Raw genomic sequence first — 26,332 nt, forward strand, 5'->3', positions numbered from 1 at the left:
ATCTGTAAGCTCCACACCTGCACCCATGCCCACCATCTGTAAGCTCCGCACCTGCATCCATGCCCACCATCTGTACATTCCATACCTGCTGCTGGCCTGGCCCCTACTCCACTCCCCGCACTGTTCCCTTGGAAGCATTATCTGATGGTTCCTGTCTTTATGTCTCTCACTTCCTTCTGTTGTCTTTCATTTTGTTTCATTGGTGACCTGATCTTATTCTTCCAGGTGTCTTACTCCTTGCTTACTGCAACTGCCTTATTGATGTCTGCCTTATTCTGCAGTTACACTGTCACTGTCTTAACTACCCTGACTCCTCCTACTGCCACACCAAGTTAGTTTATCCTGTAGTCTGTGGCTCTTGGTATTTTGTTCCTCTGTTAGCATTTTGGGGGTTATAGGGATACTTGGTAACCTAGTTTTATTGTAAATTGTATCCATGGATTTTGATTTGGCTACTCTAGTTGCTGCCTCCTCTTTTGAGAGAGATTATAAAATTATGTGACTGTCATTTTCATCCTAAAGTTTTTATTTTGAGTTTTTAAAAGACATCAGATATATATATTAACTATAAACCAAGTTGCTGTGAAGTATGTAGTTTCTCTACACATGTAAGTCCTAACCTTCAGAGATAATATGCTAAATGTCAGTGGGGTAAGCTTCTTTCCAACCTGGAAATTATTTTCTTTATTATTATCATTTTTTGAAATATTTTTGATGTATCTAGTTATGGATCATCATCATCATCATCATCATCATCATCATCTCAAGACAGGATCCTCCTCTAGCTAAGGATGACCTGAAGCTAATGTGTTGCCTATAGTGGTTTTGAACTGGCCTCAGTACTTACCCATTGCTGTGATTACAGTGAGCCACCATATCAGTGTTTTTTGACTCAAGTTTGAGTATACTTGTGTGTGTTGAATAAGTTCAGCACATCTGGTATTCATACAAAACTAACAAAATGCAACCAGGAAAAGTCATAGTCGTAAATTAAACACAAGTAACATTTAAATGTGTATGTATCCTTTCAAACTTAAAGCATCGAAGTTTCCCAGTCCCTAAAGTAATACCCATACTGAAAAGTGAACGGCAGCTCTACAGCATCCCTGCCATGTAGATGGCCCTTGTTTACAATTTGATGACACAGTCTTCTAAACTGTCTAGCATGTATTGATATGCATAGGTGATCTTCTCAGATTATGTGTTGTGTTAGTCCTCATTTCTGCTGCATCAATTGGACAATATTAATTAAGCAGCACATTGTTCTTCCACTTGGGTCATTAAGCAGTATTCCATGTGGTCCTGTGGGTGTGTGGGAGATGTGCTTGCCCATTCTTCATAATGGCCGCTTTGGAGGTGCTTTCTGGCTATCTTATTTCTTCACTTAAATATTGATGCTGTAAATATATCTGTGCATGTATGAAAATGAAAAACATGGATATTTTGAGGTGGAATTTCTGTTTTTTAACTGTAGTTATTATCCATTTGCATTTTATTTGTGAGTTGCATTTATAAATGTATTTTTCTGTTGAAGTCTTTTTTTTTTTCTTCAGTCTGTAAGAAGCTTTATATTTTTCTAAATGTAACTGTTAAATTACTCTAAGTATTAGAAATACTTAGTTTGACTTTCTAAGTTTTAGGATAAAACTTGTAACAAAATAAAAAGCTTTCTTATCTTTTCTATGTAGCTATTTCCATCAGTTTTTAAAACTTTTTTAATTGAAAACATTTTTTCATACAATATTTTTGATATTTTCCTCTTCCCCAGTCCTTTCCAGATCTTTCCTATGTCTCTACCTACCCAACTTTATATTTGTTCTCTTTCTGTCTTTAAAACAACAAAAACAAGAAACACACAAAGTCTCACAAGAATATCAAAACAAAACCCAACAAAGCAAAATAAAACATCCGTAAAAATAGCATTGAGTTCATTTTATCTTGGCTAGTGTACTCTGTGAGGCCACTGGAGAAAATAGCTTTTTCCTTTCCTTCCTATGGGTATCAGTTGTACATAGCCTTTTGGAGAGGGATGGAAGCCCATGTCTACTTTCCCTTCCCAGTGTTGGGACCCCTTCTGGCTTGAACCTGTGCAAACTTTGTGCATGGTGCCTCAGTCTCTAAGTTCATCTATCCATCAGTCCTAATGTGTCTAGAAGACACTGTTTCATTTCTGGCTCTTCTTCCTCAGAGATCTCTGAGTCTTTAGAGGAGGGGTTTGATGAAGGAATCTCATTTAGGACTGTGCTTCAAAGTCTTTCATTCTCTGCACATTGTCCACTTGTGGGTCTATGTGTTGGTTCTCATAAAGATCTATTTTTACTTATATGTGTGTGTAGAAAGGAATGATGTGTGTGTGTGTGTGTGTGTGTGTGCGCACACGCGTGTGCTGCCTGAGGAGTTCAAAAGAGGGCATTAGATTCTCTGAACCTGGAGTTATGGGCAGTTTTAAACTGCCTGATGTGGGTGCTGGGAACTGAATTTGGGTCTCCTGCAAGAGCTGAATGTGCCCCTAACTACTGAGTCATCTTTCCAATCTCTCTGGTAATTTTTTAGTTTTGCATTTCAGTATATATTTGGGAGGCCATTTGTGGAAAGAACATAAGCTAATAGTCACGAGAAATAGTCTGCTCACCCCTATTAGATATGCATGGTAAGGAGCTAAAAGGTGCTTCTAACAGCATATACATTAAAGACATTGCTATGAAGAATCGTTCAGTTTTGTACTTTAGGTACCATTAGTTACTCTCTGTTGTTTTCAGACACGGGTGGGATCTTGGATGTAGCCTATCCTAGCCACAGATTTATGTGCCACCACACCTAACTGGGCCACTTGGTTACACTGAAGCAGTTTTACTGTCAGTTTTACCTAAAACTGTTTTATACATGTCATTTTAAAGTCTTTGCTCTTGAACTTGGTTGTTTTTATAAGGCAACAGCTGTGGACGTTGCCTAAAAACTGATGAGTCCCTATAGTGATGAGCCGCTGGGGAGGCGTGAAAGGCTCCTTACACACTGTAGCCACAGCTGCCCTGAGTGCTGTGTGTGTGGTTTTGGAGGTGGCACAAATCAAGTGAGTGTTTCTGCCTTCGTCATCTTAATGTTGCTCCTTTCTTTGCCTTTGGAGGAATTTGGAACATTTGCTTGAATGTTTTAATGCCTTTTTTTTTTCTCTAGATATAGTCTGATGTGAAGGTGAGACATTTTATGGGAATTGTTTTTGGTAGTGATACTCAGCTGCCATGTATGACAGCATTGTGTTCACTGTGCAGCGTTATGAACATTGAGTTATTTGGAACGGAATATTTTTCTATTTGAAAAAAAATCATTTTAATGGCTAAAATAACTTGTTTTGCCTCAGATTGAAAGATTGGAGTTTTACAATAATTCCAATAATTGTTTTTAAAACCAAAGTAAATATATATATTTTCATATTCTATCTATGTCAAAATAGACAGTTTTCACAAACAAAAAGAATCTTAGTGCTTGTTTTTAATCCCAGCAATTGGGATGCAGAAGCAGAAGGATCTCTCAGTTTGAGGCCAGCCTAGGTCTACAGAGGGAGTTCCATGACAGCCAAGAATACATAGAGAAACCTTGTTTTGAAAAACCAAACCAACCAACCAAACAAGAATCCTAGACTTGAATCTATGTATCTATCTGTTTTTGAGACAGGACTGGTCTGGAACTCACTATTTAGTCCAGGCTGGCCTCTGTTTGCCTCTAGAGTGCCGAGATCAAAAGTGTGTGCAGCCGTACTGTCCACCCTTCTAGAAAAGGCATGCATGCACATGCACATGCATAGGACTATGCTTGCTGTTTGTGAAAGCCTTAGACCATATGTAAAGTCAGAGCTTAACATGATTTCATACTGTAAAACCTTCAGTACTGAACTAATTCTGAAAACAGGCTATAAAGGAAAATAGAGATGATAATTACCTAAAGAGCTAACTTAACTTTTGTTATGCTTGGCCTTGGACCTATTGTCTTGCACATGCTAGGCAAGCACTCTTGTCATTAAGCTGTACCTTCAACTCTTCTCCCCCCCCCCCCCCCCCGGCGTTTTTTTTTTTTTTTTCTTTTTTGTTTTGTTTTGTTTTTCGAGACAGGGTCTCTGTGTAGCCCTGGGTGTCCTGGAACTCACTCTGTAGACCAGGCTGGCCTCGAACTCAGAAATCCGCCTGCCTCTGCCTCCCAAGTGCTGGGATTAAAGGCGTGTGCCACCACCGCCTGGCATCCTTTTTTTTTTTTTTTTTAAAGATTTATTTCTTTATTTTATGTGAGTACTCTGTCACTGTCTTTATGTGAGTACTCTGTCACTGTCTTCAGAAACACAAGAAGAGGGCATCATATCTCATTACAGATGGTTGTGAGCCACTGTGTGGTTGCTGGGAATTGAACTCAGGACCATTGGAAGAGCAGTCAGTGCTCTTAACCACTGAGTCATCTCTCCAGCCCTCCCTTTTCTTTTTAAGTAAATAAAAAATTTCTTTTTTAATTTTATACTTTCCTAGTAGTTTAAAGTGTTCAGACAGAGACTAACATTTGATGTTTCATTATATGGGACATATTTCCAGAAGGATTTTTATTCCTTATAAAAAGAACAGTTTCTGTGAGTTGTAGTTATTAACCATAACTTTGGATACAAAAGAATTCCCAGTGAGTTAGTTATGATTCATTATCAAATTTTAACAGAGCGGTTGTAGACTAGCAGTGAGAATAATTAGCCAGAAAATATTAGCAGAGTAGAGATCCTGTTGTGTAACATTTAACTTTAATTTCCTGGCCAGTTTATATGAATAATTAAAACTTCTGAAACATTTGAGATGTGCTGTTGTAGTTGATTCTCTGAGCTCACTAGGGAAGTTGAAATACGATTTCCATCCAGCAGACAGCTTTCCTATTTCCATTCCTCCTGAAGTTCATGTTTGAGTTGGGCGATTTCCTAGTCACGCCAGCTCCGGACTTCGGAATGCCTGGTAACGGAATATGATGTGGATGTGTGCTTCCCACAGTTGGAGCTGTGTATGCTTAATCACGCTTCAACTAATGGGCAAATAAAATACTCTTCAGTCCCAGGAGATTTATTCTTTCTCCCCAGTCATCCTTTCAGGAATTTTCTTAGCTGCTTGTTCAACCTTTTTACTTTCAACTCCCGCTCCCCTCCCCCCATATTATTTTAGACAGAGTCTTCCAATTAATTAACCTCAGGTAGACTTTGAGTGTGGCGGCCTCTTACTACCTCAGCATCCTGAGTGCTGGGATTATAGGCCTATTGCTGTCAGTGCGTTATTTTCATTTGCACTTAGTCAGATGACAACTTCTGTGTAGTGCTTTGAGGGTGGCTTGTGGTAGAGTTAAGGTAGGCTTCATTGTACTGGGGGAGGCTTTTAGAATGCAGCCATGCTGGGGTTTAAAATTACAAAACCATCTTCTTTTCAGTTCATAGTGAAACTTTTTTGGTTTGGAATTTTTTTTTAAGTGGGGTCTCTCTGTGTAGCCCCGGCTATCCTGGAACTCTAGGCTGGCTTTGAACTCAGATTTGCCTGCCTCTGCCGCCTGAACGCTGTTATTAAAGTTTTGCGCCACCACCTGCTTATAGTGAAGCTTTGATGGAGATTTTTACTTGCTAGTAATAAAGTTACTTTCCCAAGTTTTCAATGTGCTTGACTTCTCCCATTGGAAAAATTTTAAAAGCCAGAAATTTAGGATATCCATATATATTTGTGCTCTTTAAAAAATCACTCACTAAGATTCTAAAAACATTGTAGACTTGATAGTTGAAATATCAGAAAATTTCAGTCTCCTTGAAAGTCTTTCCTTGATCATATATAAGAGCAATCCAGTGGTGTTTTGAGATAGTACAAAGATAAGTTGTATCTTGGGGAGAGAGGGTAAGGTTTTATTTTTCTGACATAATTAATTGGGCCAGTTCAGAGAGTGAGTAGAGTTAAAGAACTCTTAAATTTGTCAAGAAGGGGGACTTTCCAGTGTTTCATATGGATCCAAGGGGTCAGTGGTATCACTTATCGGCAGGTGGTACTGACGTAAGCGGACAGGAGAGAAGGAGCTCAGTTAATGCTGGGAGAAGTTTTGGGTCAGTTGACTAAGAACTTGAGAATTGAAGGCTAATTCAGGAGAGCTACATGAAGGTGTTCAGTGACCAGTTATCAGTTATGTATAGGATTCCAGCTCAAGAGAGAGGTCAAAATTTGAAAAACATACTTGAGGACTAGTAGGTAGTAATTAGACCCCGATCCTGTGGAGGACTAAGCAGAAGCAGCTGGGAAGCACCAGCATGCAAGGAGTGAGTAGAAACTGGTAATAACAGTAGGGCAAGGGTTCAGCAGTGCAATGCTCCAGGTCACTGGGTCACATACTGCAAAGAGCAGGGGAGAAGCTCAGTGTCCATCAGATTTAGGGCTTCCAAGAACCAAGAACCTGACAAGACAGTTATGATAAAATGGTGACAACTGTGTAATTTGTGCAAGTTGAGGAATTGAGTCAGAGGATGTAAACAGTAATGGCTCTGAGTGTGGAAGATGAAAGAAGGAAGTTGTGATGGAACTTTTTTTAAAAAACAAACTATAATTATGTTGGGGGCAATTATTCTTTTGTATGTCCATTTGGCTTTTGTTGCTTTCAAATAATGTCTTGAATGCCATGGTAACTTCATCATATACTTTATATCACAACATGATATTTTGTATGTGTATATGCACACCCGTTTTATGTGTTTGTGTGTGTGTTGTCGGTGGTGGTGGTAGTGCATGTGGATGTAGGTTTGTGTTCGTGTGCAGGTCAGAAGGCCAGAGGACAATCTCTGGTGTTCCTCCTCAGGCAACATCATTGTGTTTTGTTTTTGTTTTGCTTTTGTTTTTGAAACAGTGTTTGGAACTGTCTGGAACTGGCCAAGTAGGCTAGGTCTGCTGGCCAGTGATTCCCAGGGATTTGCCTGGTGTGCCCCAGGTTCAATCCCTAACACTGCATTGTGGGAGAAATCAGAACTCCTCTTTTTTTGTAGGGTATGTATGTGTGTTTGGTTTTGATTTTTTTTTTTTTTTGAGACTGTGTCTTAGTAGCTCAGGCTGGCTTAGAACATAACTAATTAGCCCATAGCCCAGGCTAGCCTTGAATCTGAGATCTTCTCATTCACCTTTTGAATGTCAAGATTACAGGCATTCTTAATTTTTATCATGTGATGTGTGATTTACTTTAGGGGGGGTTTAAAAATAATCCAGTTGGGCCGGGCATGGTAGCATGTGCCTTTAATCCAGTCACTTCTGGAAGACCTGCCTTCCCTGCTCTCTGACTTTAGTTTATTTGCTATTACTCTGTGCCTGCCAGGTAGTGTTTATAATGCTTTGTGTGTAATCCTGTTTCTCATTGCTGCTCGGTGAACATTACCCCAGGTTTTCAGAAGAATAAAGTATGGTCTATAAAAGGTGGCTTAAGTACTAGAGGTCCTTAACTTACTGCAGTCGTATGTGGAAGGTTTGGGATTCAGTCTTAGTCTGCTTTTGAGAGGCCATTTTTCTAGTTATTTTACTGCCACTCGGACATCTTCTGACTGAGGGCTGGAGGTACAGGTATAAATATACCTGAGGTGTGTTTTGATCTTATAGAACTTAGATGTATTTAGAAATGTATTATAATTTTCTATTCTAAATAAAGTCTAAACAATATAAAAATATGTGCTTTGAAGAAACAATATATATAGTCAGGTAACCTTGTATTTAGCATATTGCCATGTTAATGTCATTATTAAAAACTTCTTTCATCATGGGTGTACCATAATTAAGCAATCCCCTTTTGCTGGCAGGAATTTCCCAGGCCTTTTCTAGTCAATACCAATGGATGTGGAACACCTTGTCTTCAGATTATTACTATGTGGGGTTTGATGAAATTTCAAATCTTTGGCTTCTGATTTTACTTGGATACCTGAAATTTATGCTTTAGTAGTAGCTTGTTATCTGCATAATCTTTGTGTATATTGTCTTTATAATTATTGTATGTTATAAACTCAATAGTCAGAACTAAACCAAACAAAATACAGTTGTTCTGCAGTATTTGGTTCCAGGATCTCTCTTAGATGCCAGAATTCATGGAGGCACAAGGTCTTCATAGTTACTGGGTATAGTTGGATTTGATTTACATATACTACACACTAAAGGTCATCTCTAGCTTGCTTACAAATCTAGTGCAGTATAAAGCTATCAAGTGTGGTCACTGCATAAAAAGACAAATCTGGATATAGTAAATACAGACTAAATATTCCTCGTATTTAAAAGACTCTGTCCTTCAGATTATGTGTAGTGTGTACACAGGCATGTGCACATGAGTGTAGGTACCTTTAGAGGCCAGAGTCTGAATCCCTTGGAACTGGATGCCTTGTGTGTACTGGAAGTTAAACTTGGATTTTAACCCCTGAGCCACATTTCCAGGCCTATTCTGAAATATTTTGTATCCTGGTAGGTTAGCTCTCATGTGCTGACATGGAACTCTCAGATACAGAAGATCATTTGTATCCAAAATTCAGTTGTCAAGAAGGATACCGTATTTATTGATCTAATTTTCTTTTTAAATTGTTGCTGTCCTGATTCTTTCACCACAGCATGTCTTCATGTATACAAAGTTGTATGTTATAAATATGTATCAGTACAATTAAACATAAACCTCCAAGATTTACAATTTCCTGAGTTAATTTTTTAAAGGAATTATTTATTTATGTATATGAGTACATTGCAGCTCTCTTCATACACACCAGAAGAGGGCATCAGATTCCATTACAGATGATTGTGAGCCACCATGTGGTTTCTGGGAATTGAACTCAGGACCTCTGGAAGAGCAGTCAGTGCTCTTAACTATTGAGCCATTTCTCCAGCCCCTGAGTTAATTTTTAAGAATGTAAAAGTGGATATGACAGCTGTATTTTACAGTCCTAATATCTTTTGGCAATGTGTTTTCCCCATCCCACCTAGAAGAGTCATTGATAAATATTTTCATTCATGTTCAACAGATACGTGTATGCCTACTGTATTTTAGAGCACATCACACATGCTCAGCATCATTTAGCTGACATTCATGAGTTCAGAATAAACGTGCTATACTACATTATCACTTGGTATTTATTAGTGCTTACTGTATTTTGACTTTGTTAAACAACAGGTTTATGAGAGTAAAACCAAAAGTAGGATGTAGAACCTGGCATGAAAATGTATTTCTGTATCTCCTGAAAGCAGATGAAGTGAAACATCACATAGACGTTTTTGCATAGGCTCTTTCATATTTATTAATATTACAACTAAAGTTGTTACAACTAAGGGTGAGAATTTTTTATGAATATTCTTGTTACTCTGTTATTTTGGACTTGGGTTTAAAAGCCAAGTGAGTTTTGCCTAAGATACGCTGTTTTTCATTAAGTATTTTGTTTTTTGAGACAGTCTAACTATGTAGCTCTGGTTGGCCTGGAATTTAGAGCTCTACCTGCTTCTGCCTATGCCTACGTACTGCTGGGATTAAAGGTGTGCATCACCAGGCCTGCATTTTAAAAGGATCTTTTCATTTTCTTGTTTTAGTAGATTTTTAAACCCTTGATTGCAATAATTCTGCAAGACTTTTTTCAGCTGTTATAAAGACAGCATAGATAGTGACTTGGTTTCTTGTTTGTGTTGTCCAGTTTGTTACCAAACATTGTCGTAGTTCGATTTTTTTTTTTAATCCTGTCAGTGGTTTTAGAATAAGTGGAGTCTCTGCTCAGATCTTGAGTTGCCCAGGTGTCTCCTGGACTGAATTTGTGAGGTTTCCATTGGTGCATGTGGTCTTCTTTTAGTGCCTTCATTATCTGAGGCTCTGGTTGGCCCCACTCTGTCATCTCTGTAACCTAAGAGCATAGCTTAACCTTTCACATTGATTTTCCTCGAAAGGACAAGATTTGGCCGTTAGACACGCTGAGGAAATGTCTCTGCATCTACCTTTCAAGCTCACTTTTTTGGGGGAAGGGGCTCATGGTCACTTTTGATTTGACAGCTAAAATTTAGCAAAAGTTTCATGATTTAAACTTTGTCACATTCATTTTTATTATTTTATATGTATGACTCTCTTGCCCATATTTATGTATGTACACTATGTGTATGCCTGGTGCCTGTGGACGTCAGAAGCAGGCATTAGTTCTCCTGGGACTGGAGTTCTGATTGTGAACTGCCATTTGGGTGCTGGGAGTCAAGGCCAGATCCTCTTGTTGGAAAAGGAACAAAAGTGTTCTTAACCATTGAACCAGCTTTTTAGCCAAACCACGTTGTTTAAAGTAACAATAAAGATCAAGTGTATCACTTCATGAGAAAATGGGATTTCATTTGTAGGCACCAAGTTTCTGACTTCTTTAAATATAATTGGTGTCATTCTACTGGCTTATTAAATATGCATAGTCTTGGTATAACATAACATACAAGTTATTTATATGATTTTAAGTATAAAAATGATCAATTTTCATACAAAAAGCAATTATATAGTTACATTATTACTATATCAGCTATGTTGAGAAATAAATTTGCTTGACTTGGTTTCTTCTAGTTATTTCTAGGAGAAAATTACTATAGCAATGATAGAATAGGTTTTTTTTAGGAATTAGATCAATGGCTCTCCTATTGCTTTAGCATTTTCTAAGATTCAGCAGCTGTATGGGTTAATAAATTAAAGATGGCGTCAGAGAACACCAAACTGTGTTGATGATGCATTAAGGGGTGAAAACACAGTACTTACTCTTGGATTAGTTTGATCAAAAATGAGTCCAAGTCTGAATTCTCCACTTCAGCCCCAGTATCTTCTGCCTACCTGCAGTGTGTATTTACTCATCTATCTGGAATCTTGTTTGCTGAGTCTGTGCTTGCCTTGATGTCTGACTGCCCCTCTATCTATGTCCATGTGTCCTCATTGCTGTCCCTCACGAAGGGCTTTGCCTGGAGCTTCTTAAATAGTACAGAAAGTATGCATAGAAAAGGAATGAGGAATTCTTTACAGAAATACTGAACAGAGCTTTATAAGGGAGGAAACTTTACTGACCAGGAAGCACTTAGAAAACTGAAACACATTTATTTTCAAGTTAAATCCAGAAGTTGCTTACAACATGGATGACCAGTGTTTGTTGTTTAAGGTTGCTTCCAACGTGTAAGCTGGTTTCAGCAAATGAAAACGCACGCACGCACGCACCCTCACTTCTGGGTCAGGGACATAGAAGAGTACATAATTTAAGACGAAAGGTATGCATTAGCTGAGGTTATCAAGGGTATAGTAAGGTGTTCTCCCCTTCTTCCCTGCACCCAGACAGGATTTATCTGCTTAGTTCTGGCTATACTGGAACTCACTTTGTAGGCCAGGCTGGGCTTGAATTTAGAGATCGTCCTGGCTCTGCCTCCTGAGTGCCAGGATAAAAGGCAGGTACCATCATGTCCAGCTGTAGTAATTTTCTCTTAAAGGCAGTTTCAACTTAAACCAGCTGAGTACACAGTAGGATAGCTACATATTCTTAAGTGATCACAAGCTATAGTATTTATTGAGTTTACTTTGAACTGTGACCTCACCAATTCATCCTTTGGGATCAAGAAGTACTTTCATAAAATTTTATCACTATAGGCAGCTCATCTATAGCTCTCTGGGTCCTAGTCTCTTACTTGTCAAAGGAGAGGTCAGAATGGTGTAGGATGATGCCATTAAGTGTTTAGCATTGTACTGAACAACACACACCAGCTCCAGAGCTGCTCTCTCTGCAGAGTTGTGAAACAGTTTTGCAATTTAGTAGTGATATTCTGAAATTCTAGCTGTAAAATTCAATATAATTTTGACATGTGTTTTCTTTAGGCCAGTCATTTGAGTACAGATGCCTCCTTTAAAACAGGGCTCTTCTAACAGAATGAGGCAATGAGTAAGTCCAGTAGACCTATGCTTTTATAGTATTTTTGCTGGCTTTCCAGTGGCTCACTCTGCCTACTCCCAGTGGAAGAAGAACTATTTCAGCAGCATTCACCTGGTATTCTGTGTGTAGGATGAATTTATTTGCAGGATCGTAGTGTAGGAAGTAATATATAGCATTCTTCTAGGAGGGGACAGACATGTACACATAAGCACCCACTACTAGCTTGTTTTGAGCAGGAGTGGGAGGGCCTGGGGGCCACTAATATGGTAAAACCATTAGTTTGAAAAGATGCTGTGGTTGCAGACAGGAATTTCATTGGACCAGGACCTTTGGCTGTTTTTCATTAGTTTCTTTTACTTTTATTTCTTTTCCTTTTTTTTTAATTATTTATTTTATGTATGTGAGTACACTCTCTCTTCAGACACACCAGAAGAGGGCATCGGATCCTATTACAGATGGTTGTGAGCCACCATGTGGGTGCTGGGAATTGAACTCAGGACCTCTGGAAGAACAGTCAGTGCTCTTAACTGCTGAGCCCCAATTATGAAGTATTTTTAATGTTTTGTATTTAAAAAAGTGGGTCAGAGTGAAGAGAAAGGCCAGATGTCTGCCAGGGTGCTCACAGAGCAACACTGAAGCCATTCTGAGGTGTAGATTTCCTTTTATTTTACAGCACCTAACAAAGACTTCTGTTACCAAGCCCTACCTCCACACAAGTAAGCAGCAGACAGTTTCTGTCCACCTGGCTGCTTGTTCAGTCAGTCTGTTCTGACACTTACCTTCCCAGAAGTAGTATTAGGACACAGGTTGAGGATACAGTCTCCAGGACCACTCTTCCCCTTCAGACTCCAGGCGTACACTCTGGGTTGTTTTACCTGTGCATATGATAGCCAAGCTGTGGCTGAGCAGAGCTCCGGTGACCTTCTCTGAGTTCATGAGTGTTCAAGAGCATTTCCTAGGACTGTGTGTAAGCAACACTCATAGTGCTCATTGGTTGATTATGAAGAGTTTTACAAAGAATATTGATGACTCAGGTGAAGAAATGAATAGGACAATAAGTAGAGGAAGCAATTAAGACACAAATTTGTGGGACTGTTAGAGAAACATCTGTATGAAGCAAGTGATACAGTGGCTCCTTGCTTTTCTAAGTCCTGGAAAACACAGTTTTAACACAATAGTTAACACAGTACACTATAACCTTAATAAACAAACACTTAAGTCCTTATTTATTTTTGTTTTTGTTTTTAAGTTATTGACATTATGAGACTATCAATTCAAATGGATGCATTATAGTTCTTCAGAACCATTATGATCTCAAAAGGAAAGGAGAATGACACAGATACACTGGCTGAGGTGTTTTGAGGTGCTTCGAAATGTTCCAAGCTGTTGACTTACCTTAACATGTTCTTGAAGTACCATGGCATGGATTAAAAGGTATGCTTTTAGAAATCTCTCAGTGACCCAGTGGTCATGGGCATAATTAACACTTAATTCTATTTTTTTTTTTACTTTAAGATACTATGATATTTAAATCACAGGCATGTTTATAGATATATAGTGAGATTTTGCTATTAGAATGACAAGCTTTATGACCGACTGTTTTTTTCCCCTCTTTTTACATAAGTTTGTGGAGGACAGGGTAGATGCTCTCCTTAGGAAATTTTAAAAGCTATAATTTCTTTCATCAAATAGTTTAGAGATAGTTAAATAATCTCTTTCTATCTTCTTTTATTGATTATTTGTGAATTTCATATCATGCACTCTGATCACGTCTTCTCGAAGGCCTCCCTCCCATGTTCACCCCTTCCCCTGTAACCTCTCCCCCTCAAAAGAAAAGGGGGAAAAGTCTGTTTTGTCACTGGTGCATGGTCAGACTCCTAGTCACCATCCCCCCAAGGGAAGGTGAGTCTTTTTCTACCTGTATCTCTGCCAGAAGCCGTCAACTATGGAGACCAGTGTGTATGTGTGCGTTGTGGAGTGTGTGTGTGCGCGTGTGTGTGTAAATGATCAGGGACAGCTCTCCTACACAAGCACCATGCTGGGCACATAACTAATCTCAGTTATGTATTAGTCTATGGTTATCCTCAACTACTATCATAGACTAGTTCTCTGCAATGCTGTGTGTAACTTCTTCATTTAGGGTATTAATGTAACCAAATAAAATGATTCTTCAGACTGTTTGGAGAACAGTATTACCCTTTATGGAAGGGAAAAAATCATTAGAGGAAAATGAATGATTTAAAAAATAATATTTTGAGTTCTTGAATTTAAGTATACAGTTAATCATATATACATTCATAGTATGTAGTCTTATAATTACTTATGGTTACTAGGAGTGGTAAGTTTAGACTCTGTGACACCTACTTTTCCCTTAAGAGTTATTATGGCTTTTATGTTCATAAAATGTTACTTTCATGATGTAAAATTTATGTCATTATTTGAAATTTTGGTTTTTCGTGCTGTGGTTGGTTGCTCCTGAGTTTATTTTGTATATTGCAGTGAAGGAATTTGGGGGCAGCACTGAGCTTATTAATGTTTTATCAGATTTAGAATTGTCTTTTCCAACATGAAGGAAAGTGTTTTCATTGGAAAGATACAGGTAAAAACCAAGGACCAACAGGTTGAATGGAATCACACTGGTGATACAGGCCATGGTTTCATTGGGCTGCATATACAAGATCCTCTGGCATGTTAGTAGCTTAGGTGCTACTGAATTTCCTTCTTGGAGCCAGGACAACTGCTTCATATTAAAGTCTAGTTGGTGATGACAGTGATCAAATCATGATCCAAGGTAAACTCATCTGGTTATGAACCAAGGCAGTCATTGATTTCAACCCACAAGTTCATGTCTGATGGCAAACAATAACACCTAGCTGCCTTCCAAAAAGATGTTCTCCTCCACCATGCATTCAAGATGGTTGGTACTTGTTTACAAAATAGATTTCTCTGTCAGTGAGCCTTCCTATTCCAAGTCAAAGTTTTATTTCTGGCTTGCACTAGGACTTCATTTGTTGTTCTGTTTGAGGACTGAGAGATGATTTTAGTGCTCTGTTCATTCCTGTAGTCCTCTGTTTCTGATGAATAAGTGTTTACAAAATGAATACTTTTTAAAAATGGAGCTTAAGTTTTTAAGATAAACATGTATCTTGTCATGGGATGAATCCATACTCTTATTTGCTTGATGCCTGATTTACAAATAGAATGACAAAATATTCAGAAGGTTTTGTTTTGTTTTATTTTTGAAACAATCTTTGTCTCTATAAATACATATAAATTCATTATTCTTGTGGGTTTGATACTAGTGGGTCTGAAGGAGCAGTTCTCAGTCTAGGGCTTGAACAACCCTTTCACAGGAGTCGCCTAAGACCATCAGAAGACATAATTTAGAATTATGATTTATAACAGTAACACAATTACAGCTATGAAGTAGCAGTGAAAATAATTGTATGGTTAGGGTCACCACCACATGAAGAACTGTGTTAAAGGGTCACAGCATTAGGAAGGTTGAGATCCACTGCTCTAAAGACTAGAAAGGCTTCAGTGTGTTACTGTACTGACAGAAAGTGGTGTGCTCCTTGCTAAGTGCCTTGCACTCATTAGCCATACCTGGACTCAGCATTCTCATTTCACAGACTTGGAGGCTGAAATTAGATAATAACTCAAAAGCACTGGGAAAACAAGGACTTTACTGGAGCAGAACTTGAAAGTAGCTCGCTTAATAATTGGAGCATTTTCTTGAAGTGAAAACAGATTATTTATAGGGAAACTGTGATCTTCTTCACATCCCACAGAAGAAAAGCTGTATCCAACTAAAACATTTCCATATTTGGGATTGACCAGATTCGGTTTGTTAGGAGATGGACAATTGTCCTTTTATAGCTACTGGATTCTCCATCACTCTTTTGCTTTCTTTGACTTAGTGGCTCTGACACTCCCTAAAACAGTCTTTTTCTCCTCTTTTTTGTTGCTGCTCTCTCCACTCAAGTGTCTCTGACTCTTTTCCCTTATCTTTCGATACTCTCCAGCCCCACTCCCATTCCCCCATTACTTGTACTTTAAACAAACAAAAGACTGCTTTGTATTCTTCCTGTAGATTAATACTGTGAACATTGACTGAGATCAACCTTTGTGTCTCAGAACAAGGCAGTTCAAACACGAAATGAGTAGACCAACAAGGGTCAGTCACAAGGATGCTAGGAAAATACCATAAGTCTTAAATCCTAGAAGACTCACCAGGACAAAATACTTCCTTCAGAGTAAGGAGCTTGGTGACCTCTTGGTACTTCTTTTACCACAGGCTGCCTTGGTCTGTTGTTTGCCACACACACTGTACAGAAAGAGGAAACTGAGAAACTCACCTCTGTCTGTGTTTGAATAGGAGAACACGAATAGGCTGAGGCTTCTTCAGCTATACCAGAACCAAACCAAGAGAATGGCTTCATCCATTTTAGAAGTCCATTATATGTATTTAAGTCAATGTTTAATGTGTCTAGAACAACCTTATAATGCTGTCCTTGTGCATGTCTGCCTTAAAATTTGGCCAGCATAAAAGGATAGCCTAAAATGCCATTGTATAAGTCTGGCTCATTGTGAAAGCTGTTTCCAGGTTACTTACACTTGTTTATAATCTGTATTTAACCAACTGTTAGAGCCATTACCACAGTCATATTTTTTTTCTGGCTTATTTAACTATATGCCAGTCTTCATATTTTTTGGTTGGGATTCTATAATATTTGATCATTTACTGATAAATACTTTATGGAAGAGCTTTCCCCCAGAAAGATTCAATATGGTATAATGGGATAAGCAAATGAGTATTATCACAAAGAAGAAAAGGGCATTTTAGGGCAGGAAAGCAAGGAGATATTAAGAATATGGTGTTTTATACATTTTTTATGGTGTTTTCTCATTGTCTTTGCATGATCGATATGTAATTAGAAGTTAGGGGATGGCTCAGTGGTTAGGAATACTTATTGCTCTTGCAGAACACACTTGGTTCCCAGGCACCCCCATTGGGTGGCTCACAGCTGCCTATAACTCCAACTTCAGGGGATTTGATGCCCTCTTGGCCTCTTCGGTACACATGGTGCACATACATGCACACATATAAACACTCATACACTTAAATTAAAAGTAAGTCTTTAGGAAAAATGTAGGAAAAAGCTCTGCCTTGTGAATGCCACCAACTTTGAGGACCATTGTTGAAGCTGTGGAGAGAGAGAAATCACTTGGTTTGGGAGTCAGATTTGAACCTTGTCCCTTGCCTGCAACTTCGTAACTGTAGAATTTGGCCAGGTTTCCAATTGCTCTGTTTTCTCTTTTCTTTGGAAGGAAATTCTGACATTTTAAAGTGTCTTAGTTAGTGTTCTATTGCTGTGAAGAAATACTATGACTAAAGCAACATTATAAAAGGAAACAGTTGGGGACTGGTTTACAGTTTGTTTCAACGGGTTGGTCATTAACATCCAGGTGGGGAGCATGGCAGCACACATGGCACGCACGGATGTAGCAGATGAGAGCTACATCCTGATCCATGGGCTTTTGCAACCTCACAGCCCTCTCCCAGTGACACACTTCCTCCAAGAAGGCCACACCTACTCCAACAAGGTCTTCCCTAATCCTTCTAATCTTTTCAAACAGTACCAGTCCCTGCTGACAGAGCATTCAAATATATGAGCCTATGGGGAATAGTCTTATTGAGACCACCACAGAAAGCTAAGGTGCCCAATAAACAGCCACCTCTATATTTTATTTGCAGTGATGAATTATCCATTGTGCACATGAGACTGCATGGTCCTTGTCATTCATTTGACACCTGGTTTTGCATTCCTTGGTAGCACTTACAGCATGATAATAGGGTTGGAAAGAATTTAGTGTCTTAATTGTCATATGATATATTTTATAGAAGCTGTTGTATTCAATAAATATTAATTAAACATTTATAAAGTGTCTTCTGACCACAGGCACGTGTATTCCTTACAGTCACAATTTTATTTTCTCTCTTTGTATGAGTTTATTACTCTTGGGATCTCAATACTACTTGTCAGCTTTTATGTGTAGTGTTTCTTCAAGGTTCATGTATGTAGTATACACCAGTATTATCTTCCTTTATGCTGAATAATACTTCTTTGTATGTAACATTTTGTTTGTTCACCTAATTGTTAGTTGGTACTGTGGATTCTTTCCACTTTTTAAGCTATTGTGAATAATGCTGCTAGGCAGTTAATGTACCCCTCTGAGTATTTGCTTTTCGCTTGTTTTCAGTATGTGCTTGTAAGAGGAATTGTGGATCATGTAGTAATTCTCTTTCATGTTTTGGTAAACCGTACTGTTTTGTATAGCTGCTGTGATATTTTACATTCTTACTTGTATGTTTTTTTTTTTATTATTGGCCATCCTAATGGGTATGTAGTGTTATCATTGTGGCTTTGATTTGTATTTCCTTTCTTAGAGATTTAAGACATATTTTCAGAGTTTATTGCTCATTTGTTTACCTTATAGAGTAGTGTCTGTATGTACTTTTTCATTAGACTTTTGTTGAGATACAGGAATTGGTTGTGTATTCTGGATGTTAATCCATATGTAATGTCTACTCTTGGTTGTCAGTTTGATTTCATCTGGAATTAACTAAAATCCCAAGCTGTTGGGCATACCTATGAGATAGATCATTTGAGGTAGGAAGACACACCTGAAATCTATGTCACTTGAGGTCACAATACCATAAGACCCACCTTTAACCTGGCCACACCTTCTTGCAGCAGCCCAATAAGGATAAGGAAGAAAGAAGCTGCTGCTTTAGACAAGTTGTCCTTGCTTTTCTTTCACTCTTAGAGCCTCCTTCTTAGGGATTCTAACATACCGAAGGCCACCTGAACATCTACCTCATGGACTGAACAACTATTAGATTCTTGTACTGTCTTTTGGGAGACAGCTTTTGTTGGATTAACCGGATATAACACCTGTAATTCTAGCAATTTGGAAGGCTGGGGCATTATTGGTGCTTGTGAGGCCAGTCGTGGTGGCTGTTGAGGTGGTAGTACACACAGGATTTGTTGGAGGGATGTGGCCTTGTTGGAGGAGTTGTGTCATTGGGCATGGGCTTTGAAGTTTCAAAAGCTCATGCCAAGCCTAGTGTCTCTTGCCTGTGGATCTGGGTATAAAGCTCTCAACTACTGCTCCAGCATCCTGCCATGAGGATAATGAATAACCCTCTGAAACTGTGAGCAAGCCCCCAGTTAAATACTTTCTGTTAGAGTTGTTGCCTTGGTCATAGTTTCTCTTCACAACTACTAGTTTGCATTAGAGTAAGAGTCAGTGCTCTCAGCACAGAGCCTTTCCGATGACTGACTGATTGTATGCACCCCATCACATGGTACTTTCTGAAATGAGTTTCTGAAGAAGTGATTAACAAGTTATGATCAGAACCTCTTTAATGTTTTTTAAGTTGCATTATGTTTCTACTTTTGGAAATGTAAGTTGTCCTTAAATAAGGACTAGAAATCTGAGAATGATTTTAGAGTAACTTTCATTTGGCTGAATACATCTACAAAACTAAAAATATAATGAGGAAAGTCTTACATTCTGTGTAATGCATTATAGAGTAAAATGGAATTTTTATCATTAACACTGATAATTATGGGAATGAAAGTCATGTGTAGGTGTGTTTGTTACCTCTGTATTCACAGACTGATTCAAAAATGTGCACCTCATTCAGAATTAGTGTTCCACACTGTGTACAGTAAAATACATGGGGGCTGTTATGTAACTAATGGGTTCCTCATTATATGTGTAGTTTGGAGAACCTTTTTTTTTTTTTATATAGATGATGTTTAATTGAACATCCTTAAGAATATGTTTACATGGACCAAATTAGCAACCTGTATATAAATTACTAGCATTGAAAAACTAAGTCAAAGATACACATATCTTGAATTAGAATAGACATTGCCAAGTTGTCTTTCAAAGGATTACCCTTATTTAACCACCTAACAGTGTATGACAGTCTGCTTCTCTGCATGTATCTTTTACCTGGGTACTAACGAGCTCATAATCTACAGCTATTACTACATAATTGAGCTAATAATATAAAAGCTGTGCCAAGAAGCTGGCCACAGACCTGCTACATCCCATTTCCCTGAATGATTTTTTATAGTTTTCACCACCAAGTTCTGCAGTCAGCAGAGTAAGGCCAAAATCTTGATGAAGAGTTGATTATATTTATTTCCCTGGGCCAGGCCTTTTGTTGCGTTGTGATACCAGTTTCTAGAATAGTCACCCAGATACCTCAAGTGAGAACATTGACCACATTTATATTATTCCTGCATATATCTGTCTGCACATACATATGATGAACACACAGATGACTATCTTTGAACCATTTGAAGATAAAATGCCAGCATCAGATTTTTCTCTAAACCTAGAAGACCAGTGACTGAAATTAGGAAATTAAAATTAATCTGATCTGTTTTATCCAGATACTGTTAATTTTCTAATATCTTCTACAACTGAAAAACATCCTAAACTATATGTTGCATGAGGTTTTTTTGTTGTTTTGTTCTTTGTTTTTGTCTTTTTAACTGGGTCAGTTTCTTATTTTGTTTGTTTCACAGTTTGAATTTGTTCCTCACGTTTAAATTCAAGATCTACATTTTCACTATAATGTAATAAAAGTGACATTGTGTCTTATTGCATTGCATAAGTGGCATTTAGTAAATATGATTTAAGTCAGACCCATTCCATCTCCCTGTTGCCTTATTTTATGGGGAGTGGGATTCTGCAGAGGAATCCACAGCTTCATGCATACTGGCTAAGTATACATTCTACCACTGAGATACATGTACTCTGCCCCATTCAGTGACACACACAACTGAAATAGTTCGTCCACAGTCTGACTATACTTTTTTTTTTTTTTTTTGAGTCTACAGATTTAGAGAATTTCATTGTGAGGCCATAGTTTTACACCCCCCCCCCCCCCAAACACTTTCACTAACCTTTCATAGACAAACTTGAAAAGCCAGGTGCAGAGTGCAGTTGAGGATGATGATCTTAGGTCGTATCTTTTCTGTTCCCACTCATTGACATAGATTGCTGGCAGATAGTTAAAAGGGTTTTTTTGCTTTTTTAAATTTAAAGTGAAAAAATATAGACGGGACTTTAAAAATTAAGAAAAAAGGTACTTTTGAAGTGTTTCTACACAGTATGTATAATAACGGGGAGGGGTCCAAGGGGTGTGCTTTCCTCTTTCGGCATCTACTGCCTGTCTTGGACATCAGCTCTGGGGGCTGTTTGCTCTGTTAGGAATGTGCTTACTAAACATGGTGGTCTAGGAGGATGCAGCATACTGCCTTGATCATATTTGTTGCATTCATTGGGACCAGTGGTTACATTGAGCTGAATTCTAGCACAGTTGCTTTTAAAAGTAACCATTAAGATAAGGCCTGGTTCAAAATAAGATTTAAAAAGGCAGAGACATGTCCTTTTGTTGGAGTCAGAGACTCAGGATATTGCATGAGTACTTGGCAAGCATTCTCCCACTGAGCTATACCCTAGCTCTTTCCTGATAGAGTGTCTTTTTCAAAGGTCTGTTTTCTGCACCCATAGATAGAAAACCAGTAAACTCTTTAAAAATAAATTATGTGTTTTCTTAAAATGTATATTCAAGGTTTGGAATATTGCCTAGTTGGTAGAGTATTTGCTTAGTATACACAAGGCTCTGGGTTTGATTCCGAAGTATTGACTAAAACTGATTGTGGAGGTAGAAGCATATGGATCAAAAGTTCAAGGTCGTCAATTACCTGGTAAGTTGGACACCAGCCTGGGATTCATGATACCCTGTCTCATAACAAATACCAATAACAAAAAGTCATTTTCAGATAGATAAATTTTTCTAAAATTTTTGCTGTCGTAAATTATGAATATGATTAACTTATTTCCCTGTCTGTTTGCCCTGGTTGTGCATAAGTTCCATAAGGACATGGGTTTATGCCTCTTGCTCATTGATGTTTTCGACATACCTGTACTTAATTAATTCCTAGTTATTCTATGATAACCATTTGTTATCATGGGATGTATACTGATGAACAGCATGTAGTCAGTTTCTCTTATTGGTGCAAATGCATTGAAAGTATGGGTTAGTCTGCTCTGTCTAGCACTTTTTTCTTAAGTGATTGCTCAGAACTCCCAGTGCTTTATTATAATTAAGTACTGTCTATAGAACTTTGGGTTGTTAGTGTTTTCTTTTCCACTTTTTCCTTCCAGTAGCTCAGTGATATTGCTTGCCTTTAATTCTTTTTAATCCCATTTCAAGATGATGGAGAAAACTTGTAAAATTAAGAAAAATAGAATTGCTTTAAGCTCTGTGGTCCCATTGACAAGAAGTTTCTTCCATGTTTTACACCTGTTTTTCAGTTCATTATTGTGTTTCTGTGCAGCAGCAGAGTGGCTGTGCTTCCTCTGGCTGAGGTGTGGCTGCTGAGTTGTTCTGTACTCACAGCACTTGTTCTGGGCCCCCTTTCTTCTTTTGGTATTTGAAGTGGTTGTTTTAGTTTTTTAAAGTGACATGCAGTTGCAGTTGATTGTGGGGTGACATGTAGGTGCTAGGTATTGAATTCATGTCTTTGGGACACAGCAGCAAGTGTTCTTACTGCTGAGCCATCTTTCTGTCCTTTGTTTTTAAGAGCTCTTTGTATTGTATGTTTGTTATTTCTGGCCACAGATGATTGCTGGGGGATTTGTCTTTCACTGTTCGTAATTAAGATTGACAAGTCATACGGACACTTTCTAATGCCTTATAGTTTACTGTGATATTTATCTGACGGCTTATTTACTTTTTTTTCTTTAATTTTTCCAGGAAATTTGGTGAGCGGCCTCCACCTAAACGACTCACTAGGTAAGCATACTAGCCATTTAAACATTGACTGCGCATATAGATCCTATCATTTTAGACACTAATATGAAGTGCTCTGAGAAAATCAGATATTGATAATACATCTTGAGCCCTTCCATTCCCTTCTCTCCTAAAAGGTGGGGGTGGAAATAAAAGGATATACTTTAAAAATGAAGTATTTTTTTAGAAATTCAACAGCTGCAACTATGTTTAGCCAATCAGTCCTTGATATGTAAGGGAAAGACTTGAGAGATTTAATAGATGCTTTGTGAAATGAATACTCAAAACTTTCCCTCTATCATTTTAAAAGAAAATCTAAGATTTACTCACTTTTATGATAATATAGTGTTCTAATTATGTAAGTTAATTTTACAGTATATAGTCTTAATATATTTCAAAGAATTAACTTAAAAATTATACAATAAAGAATCCATTGGTTTTACATTTTACAGTTTCATTCCTCGGCATTGACCTTGTTTTTTTTTTTTTGTTTGTTTGTTTGTTTTTTCTTTTTCAAGACAGGGTTTCTCTGTGTAGCTCTGGTTGTCCTGGAACTCACTCTGTATCACTCTGTAGACGGGCCTCGAACTCAGAACTCCACCTGCCTTTGCCTCCCAAATGCTGGGATTAAAGGCGTGCGCCACCACTGTCCGGCTTGACCCTGTTTTTAAAAAATTAAATTTCCAAGAAGGGGGTGGGGAGAAAGAGAAAGAGTGAGAGAGTGTGTGTGTTTCTTTTTCATTTGAAACTAAACTGGGGTCTCACTTTAGTGTTGTCCTGTGTTCTTTAAACCCCACAATGTATTGTATTCCCTTCGATTTGCTGAGTTCTCTGTAATAACTGTGGTGTTCTGTTGTAGTCACATTCTCCTTGGTTCATACTGATGGCTGCTTAGGCTACTACCAAGTAAATACTACCATTAAGATATTTATTGAAGACAGTTGTGGGTTGCACATGGTAGTACAAACCTTATTTAGTACTGTACTCAGGAGGAAAAAGCAGACAGATCTCTGTGTGTTCAAGGCCACCAGAACTAGTGAGTCCCAGGCCATCCAAGGCTGCATAATGACATCAAAGAAAGAAAGGAAGGATTGAGGGAAGAAAGAAAAGAAAAAATATATTAAAAATGATAAACACAGAAGATGGTTTGAAGACAAATTTGGGACATCATAATCAAACAATAATGATACAAAACATAAAATATCAAAACATAAAATCAGTCTGTATACAATGAAAATTCATAATCTGAAAATTTGAAGTCTGATGTTCCCTAGAACCCCTTTAAGTTTCAGCATAATGGCTTAAAAAGTTTCAGATTTTGGAATATGATTTTAGGATGCCCAAATATTAACATCTATGAAAATATTCCAAAATATGAAAACTATAAGACTCTTTATAATCTGAAATATTTCTGGTCCTAAGAATTTTGGAAAAGAGATAATTTATATTGAGATAGTTGTTTGACTGTCTCAGTGTTTATACTTACCTAAGTATTACAGAACTGTTACTGAGGAGGTAACAAGGGGATGGAGAGGACCTCTTAAGAAGAGCACTCAGTGAATGTATGGCTCTTTCCTGAAGACCTGAAGAGTGGGACAGCAGTGCAGATCTGCAGAGCAGTCGTCACTAGTCTTCTGCATACACACTCATGAGAAAGCTACCTACAACTGAGGGGAAAAATTGGAAAGGAACCACATCTGAAGGTTATGGAAGGCTATGAATTGTGCTTGCTTTCAATAGTCAGAATAAAAATCCCACAATCAGGCCTATCTTTGTAGAATTATGTCCAGACTAAATTGTGCTTTGGTTTCATCTAACTGTCATGGAATAGAGTTAAAGACTGAAGCTTCCAAGAAACTCAGTGTTTTACAAAACAGCACAAGAGCAGAGAGTAAGACAGTGAGGCCCTCCGAGCTGCATCAACTCAGCTTGTTCCACACAGCTCAGTAGAGGAGCAAGAACTGTGTGGGATGCTGGAAGCGGCAGAGCTCAGTCAGCCACACAGAGAAGCTGTACATAGAATCTTCAGCAAGAAGAAACCCAATCCAGACCAGCCCAGAAGTGTCTATTGCAGGAGCTAAGACTTAGCTGGCTTCAGTGCCCGGTTCTACAGAGTGCTTCAGGACGAAGCCTTTAGATACCTTCCTCAAAGCTGGGAAAAAGGGTCTAGTTCTAGTGTATTCTGAGGACAGAATGCTGTTACCTAAGGTAGGCAAAAGCTCGTATGCTGCTAAAGCACAGAAGCACAACTATAGACTAACACTCCATGTGAACAAAGATTTCTGTTCAGAAGTTCAAAAAAAGAATGAACTCTGCATACACAAGTTCTAGAAAATAGCTTCTCTTTCGGACAGGACAGGATGCAGATGTTTATTGTTTCCTGGAATGGGACAGAGCAGAAGAGATTTCAGAGACTCAGAAGAACAGCTTTGGGGAGCTGAGACTATCCTGTTGTTGCAGTGTGGTGTAGTGTGCTGGTACTAAAGCCACCATATGATAGGCCAACTAGATCTCATTAAAACTCTTTTTTTTGTTGTTTTTTTGTTTTTTTGTTTTTCGAGACAGGGTTTCTCTGTGTTGCCCTGGCTGTCCTGGAACTAACTCTGTAGACCAGGCTGGCCTCGAACTCAGAAATCCGCCTGCCTCTGCCTCCCAAGTACTGGGATTAAAGGCGTGCGCCACCACTGCCCAGCCTCATTAAAACTCTTAACATTTTAGTAACCTTTTTACATAGGAGATAACGTGAGAGACTAGCATATCTTCTTTGGGAGAATTCGATTAAGCTTTGTTTCTCCTAAAGCAAACTGCAGATGTCTTCATTGCCTATGCAAATCTAGCAAATGCGTCTAAGGGCGAATGCAAATTGAAAACCAATAACCAATTCTGTGGTAAAATTAGTTTTACTAAATACAAACTTGAAGTTAAGATATTTTCTTAATAATTTATATACCAAATTTAGTACCATCAAATACCAACTTCGAAATCTTACTCTCCCCTGAAGTGATTCTGCTTTAGGAAAACAATGTCTTATTTGGCAAAAAAATATTTTAAGAAGTTTTGTCTTCACTGTGTTGTAGGGAGTATAATTTAGGGACCGTGTCTTCTCTTTTAAGGAACTTTAAAAGCCTACCCTGCCTTGTTCTGTCTTAATTTTGCCCAAAGTAAACAGTATTGGTGGGAAAGTTTCTAATAAGGCCTGGAGAATTCTTTATACATGATTTAAATTTTTGGTAAAAGCATAAATAAATGGAGTAAATACTACACTATTCAATATGACTGAATTTGCTTTTAAAGAATTACATTTATGTGTGTGTGCTACACTGTACTTGTGGAAGTCAAAAGACCGTTTGGGAAAAGGAAATCTTCTCACCTTCCATGAATCCCAGGGATAGAAGCCTACACATTCTTTCAGAAATAGTTTTGTTATTTTTCTTCTCCTATAAATGTAAACTATGACCTGCTAACTAATGCTCTTGCTAAAATTTGTTGAGTAACAGGATTTTCTTTATGAAGTTTACCATTATTTTAGTTTGCATAAT

General features: G+C 38.1%; 1 protein-coding gene across 2 annotated transcripts in view; it reads left to right on the forward strand.

The window, feature by feature from the left end:
• Nucleotides 1–26,332, forward strand: part of Rbpj (recombination signal binding protein for immunoglobulin kappa J region) — a 63,161-nt gene that overhangs the window by 11,336 nt on the left and 25,493 nt on the right. For both annotated transcript variants that reach the window (XM_028765294.1, XM_028765295.1), the window contains exon 2: nt 22,758–22,796. In XM_028765294.1, the coding sequence (XP_028621127.1) occupies nt 22,758–22,796 (39 nt within the window). The remainder of the gene's footprint in view (nt 1–22,757; nt 22,797–26,332) is intronic.

Source organism: Grammomys surdaster, unplaced genomic scaffold (assembly GCF_004785775.1).
Source record: "Grammomys surdaster isolate TR1022 unplaced genomic scaffold, NIH_TR_1.0 150, whole genome shotgun sequence".
Classification (NCBI taxonomy): Eukaryota; Metazoa; Chordata; class Mammalia; order Rodentia; family Muridae; genus Grammomys; species Grammomys surdaster.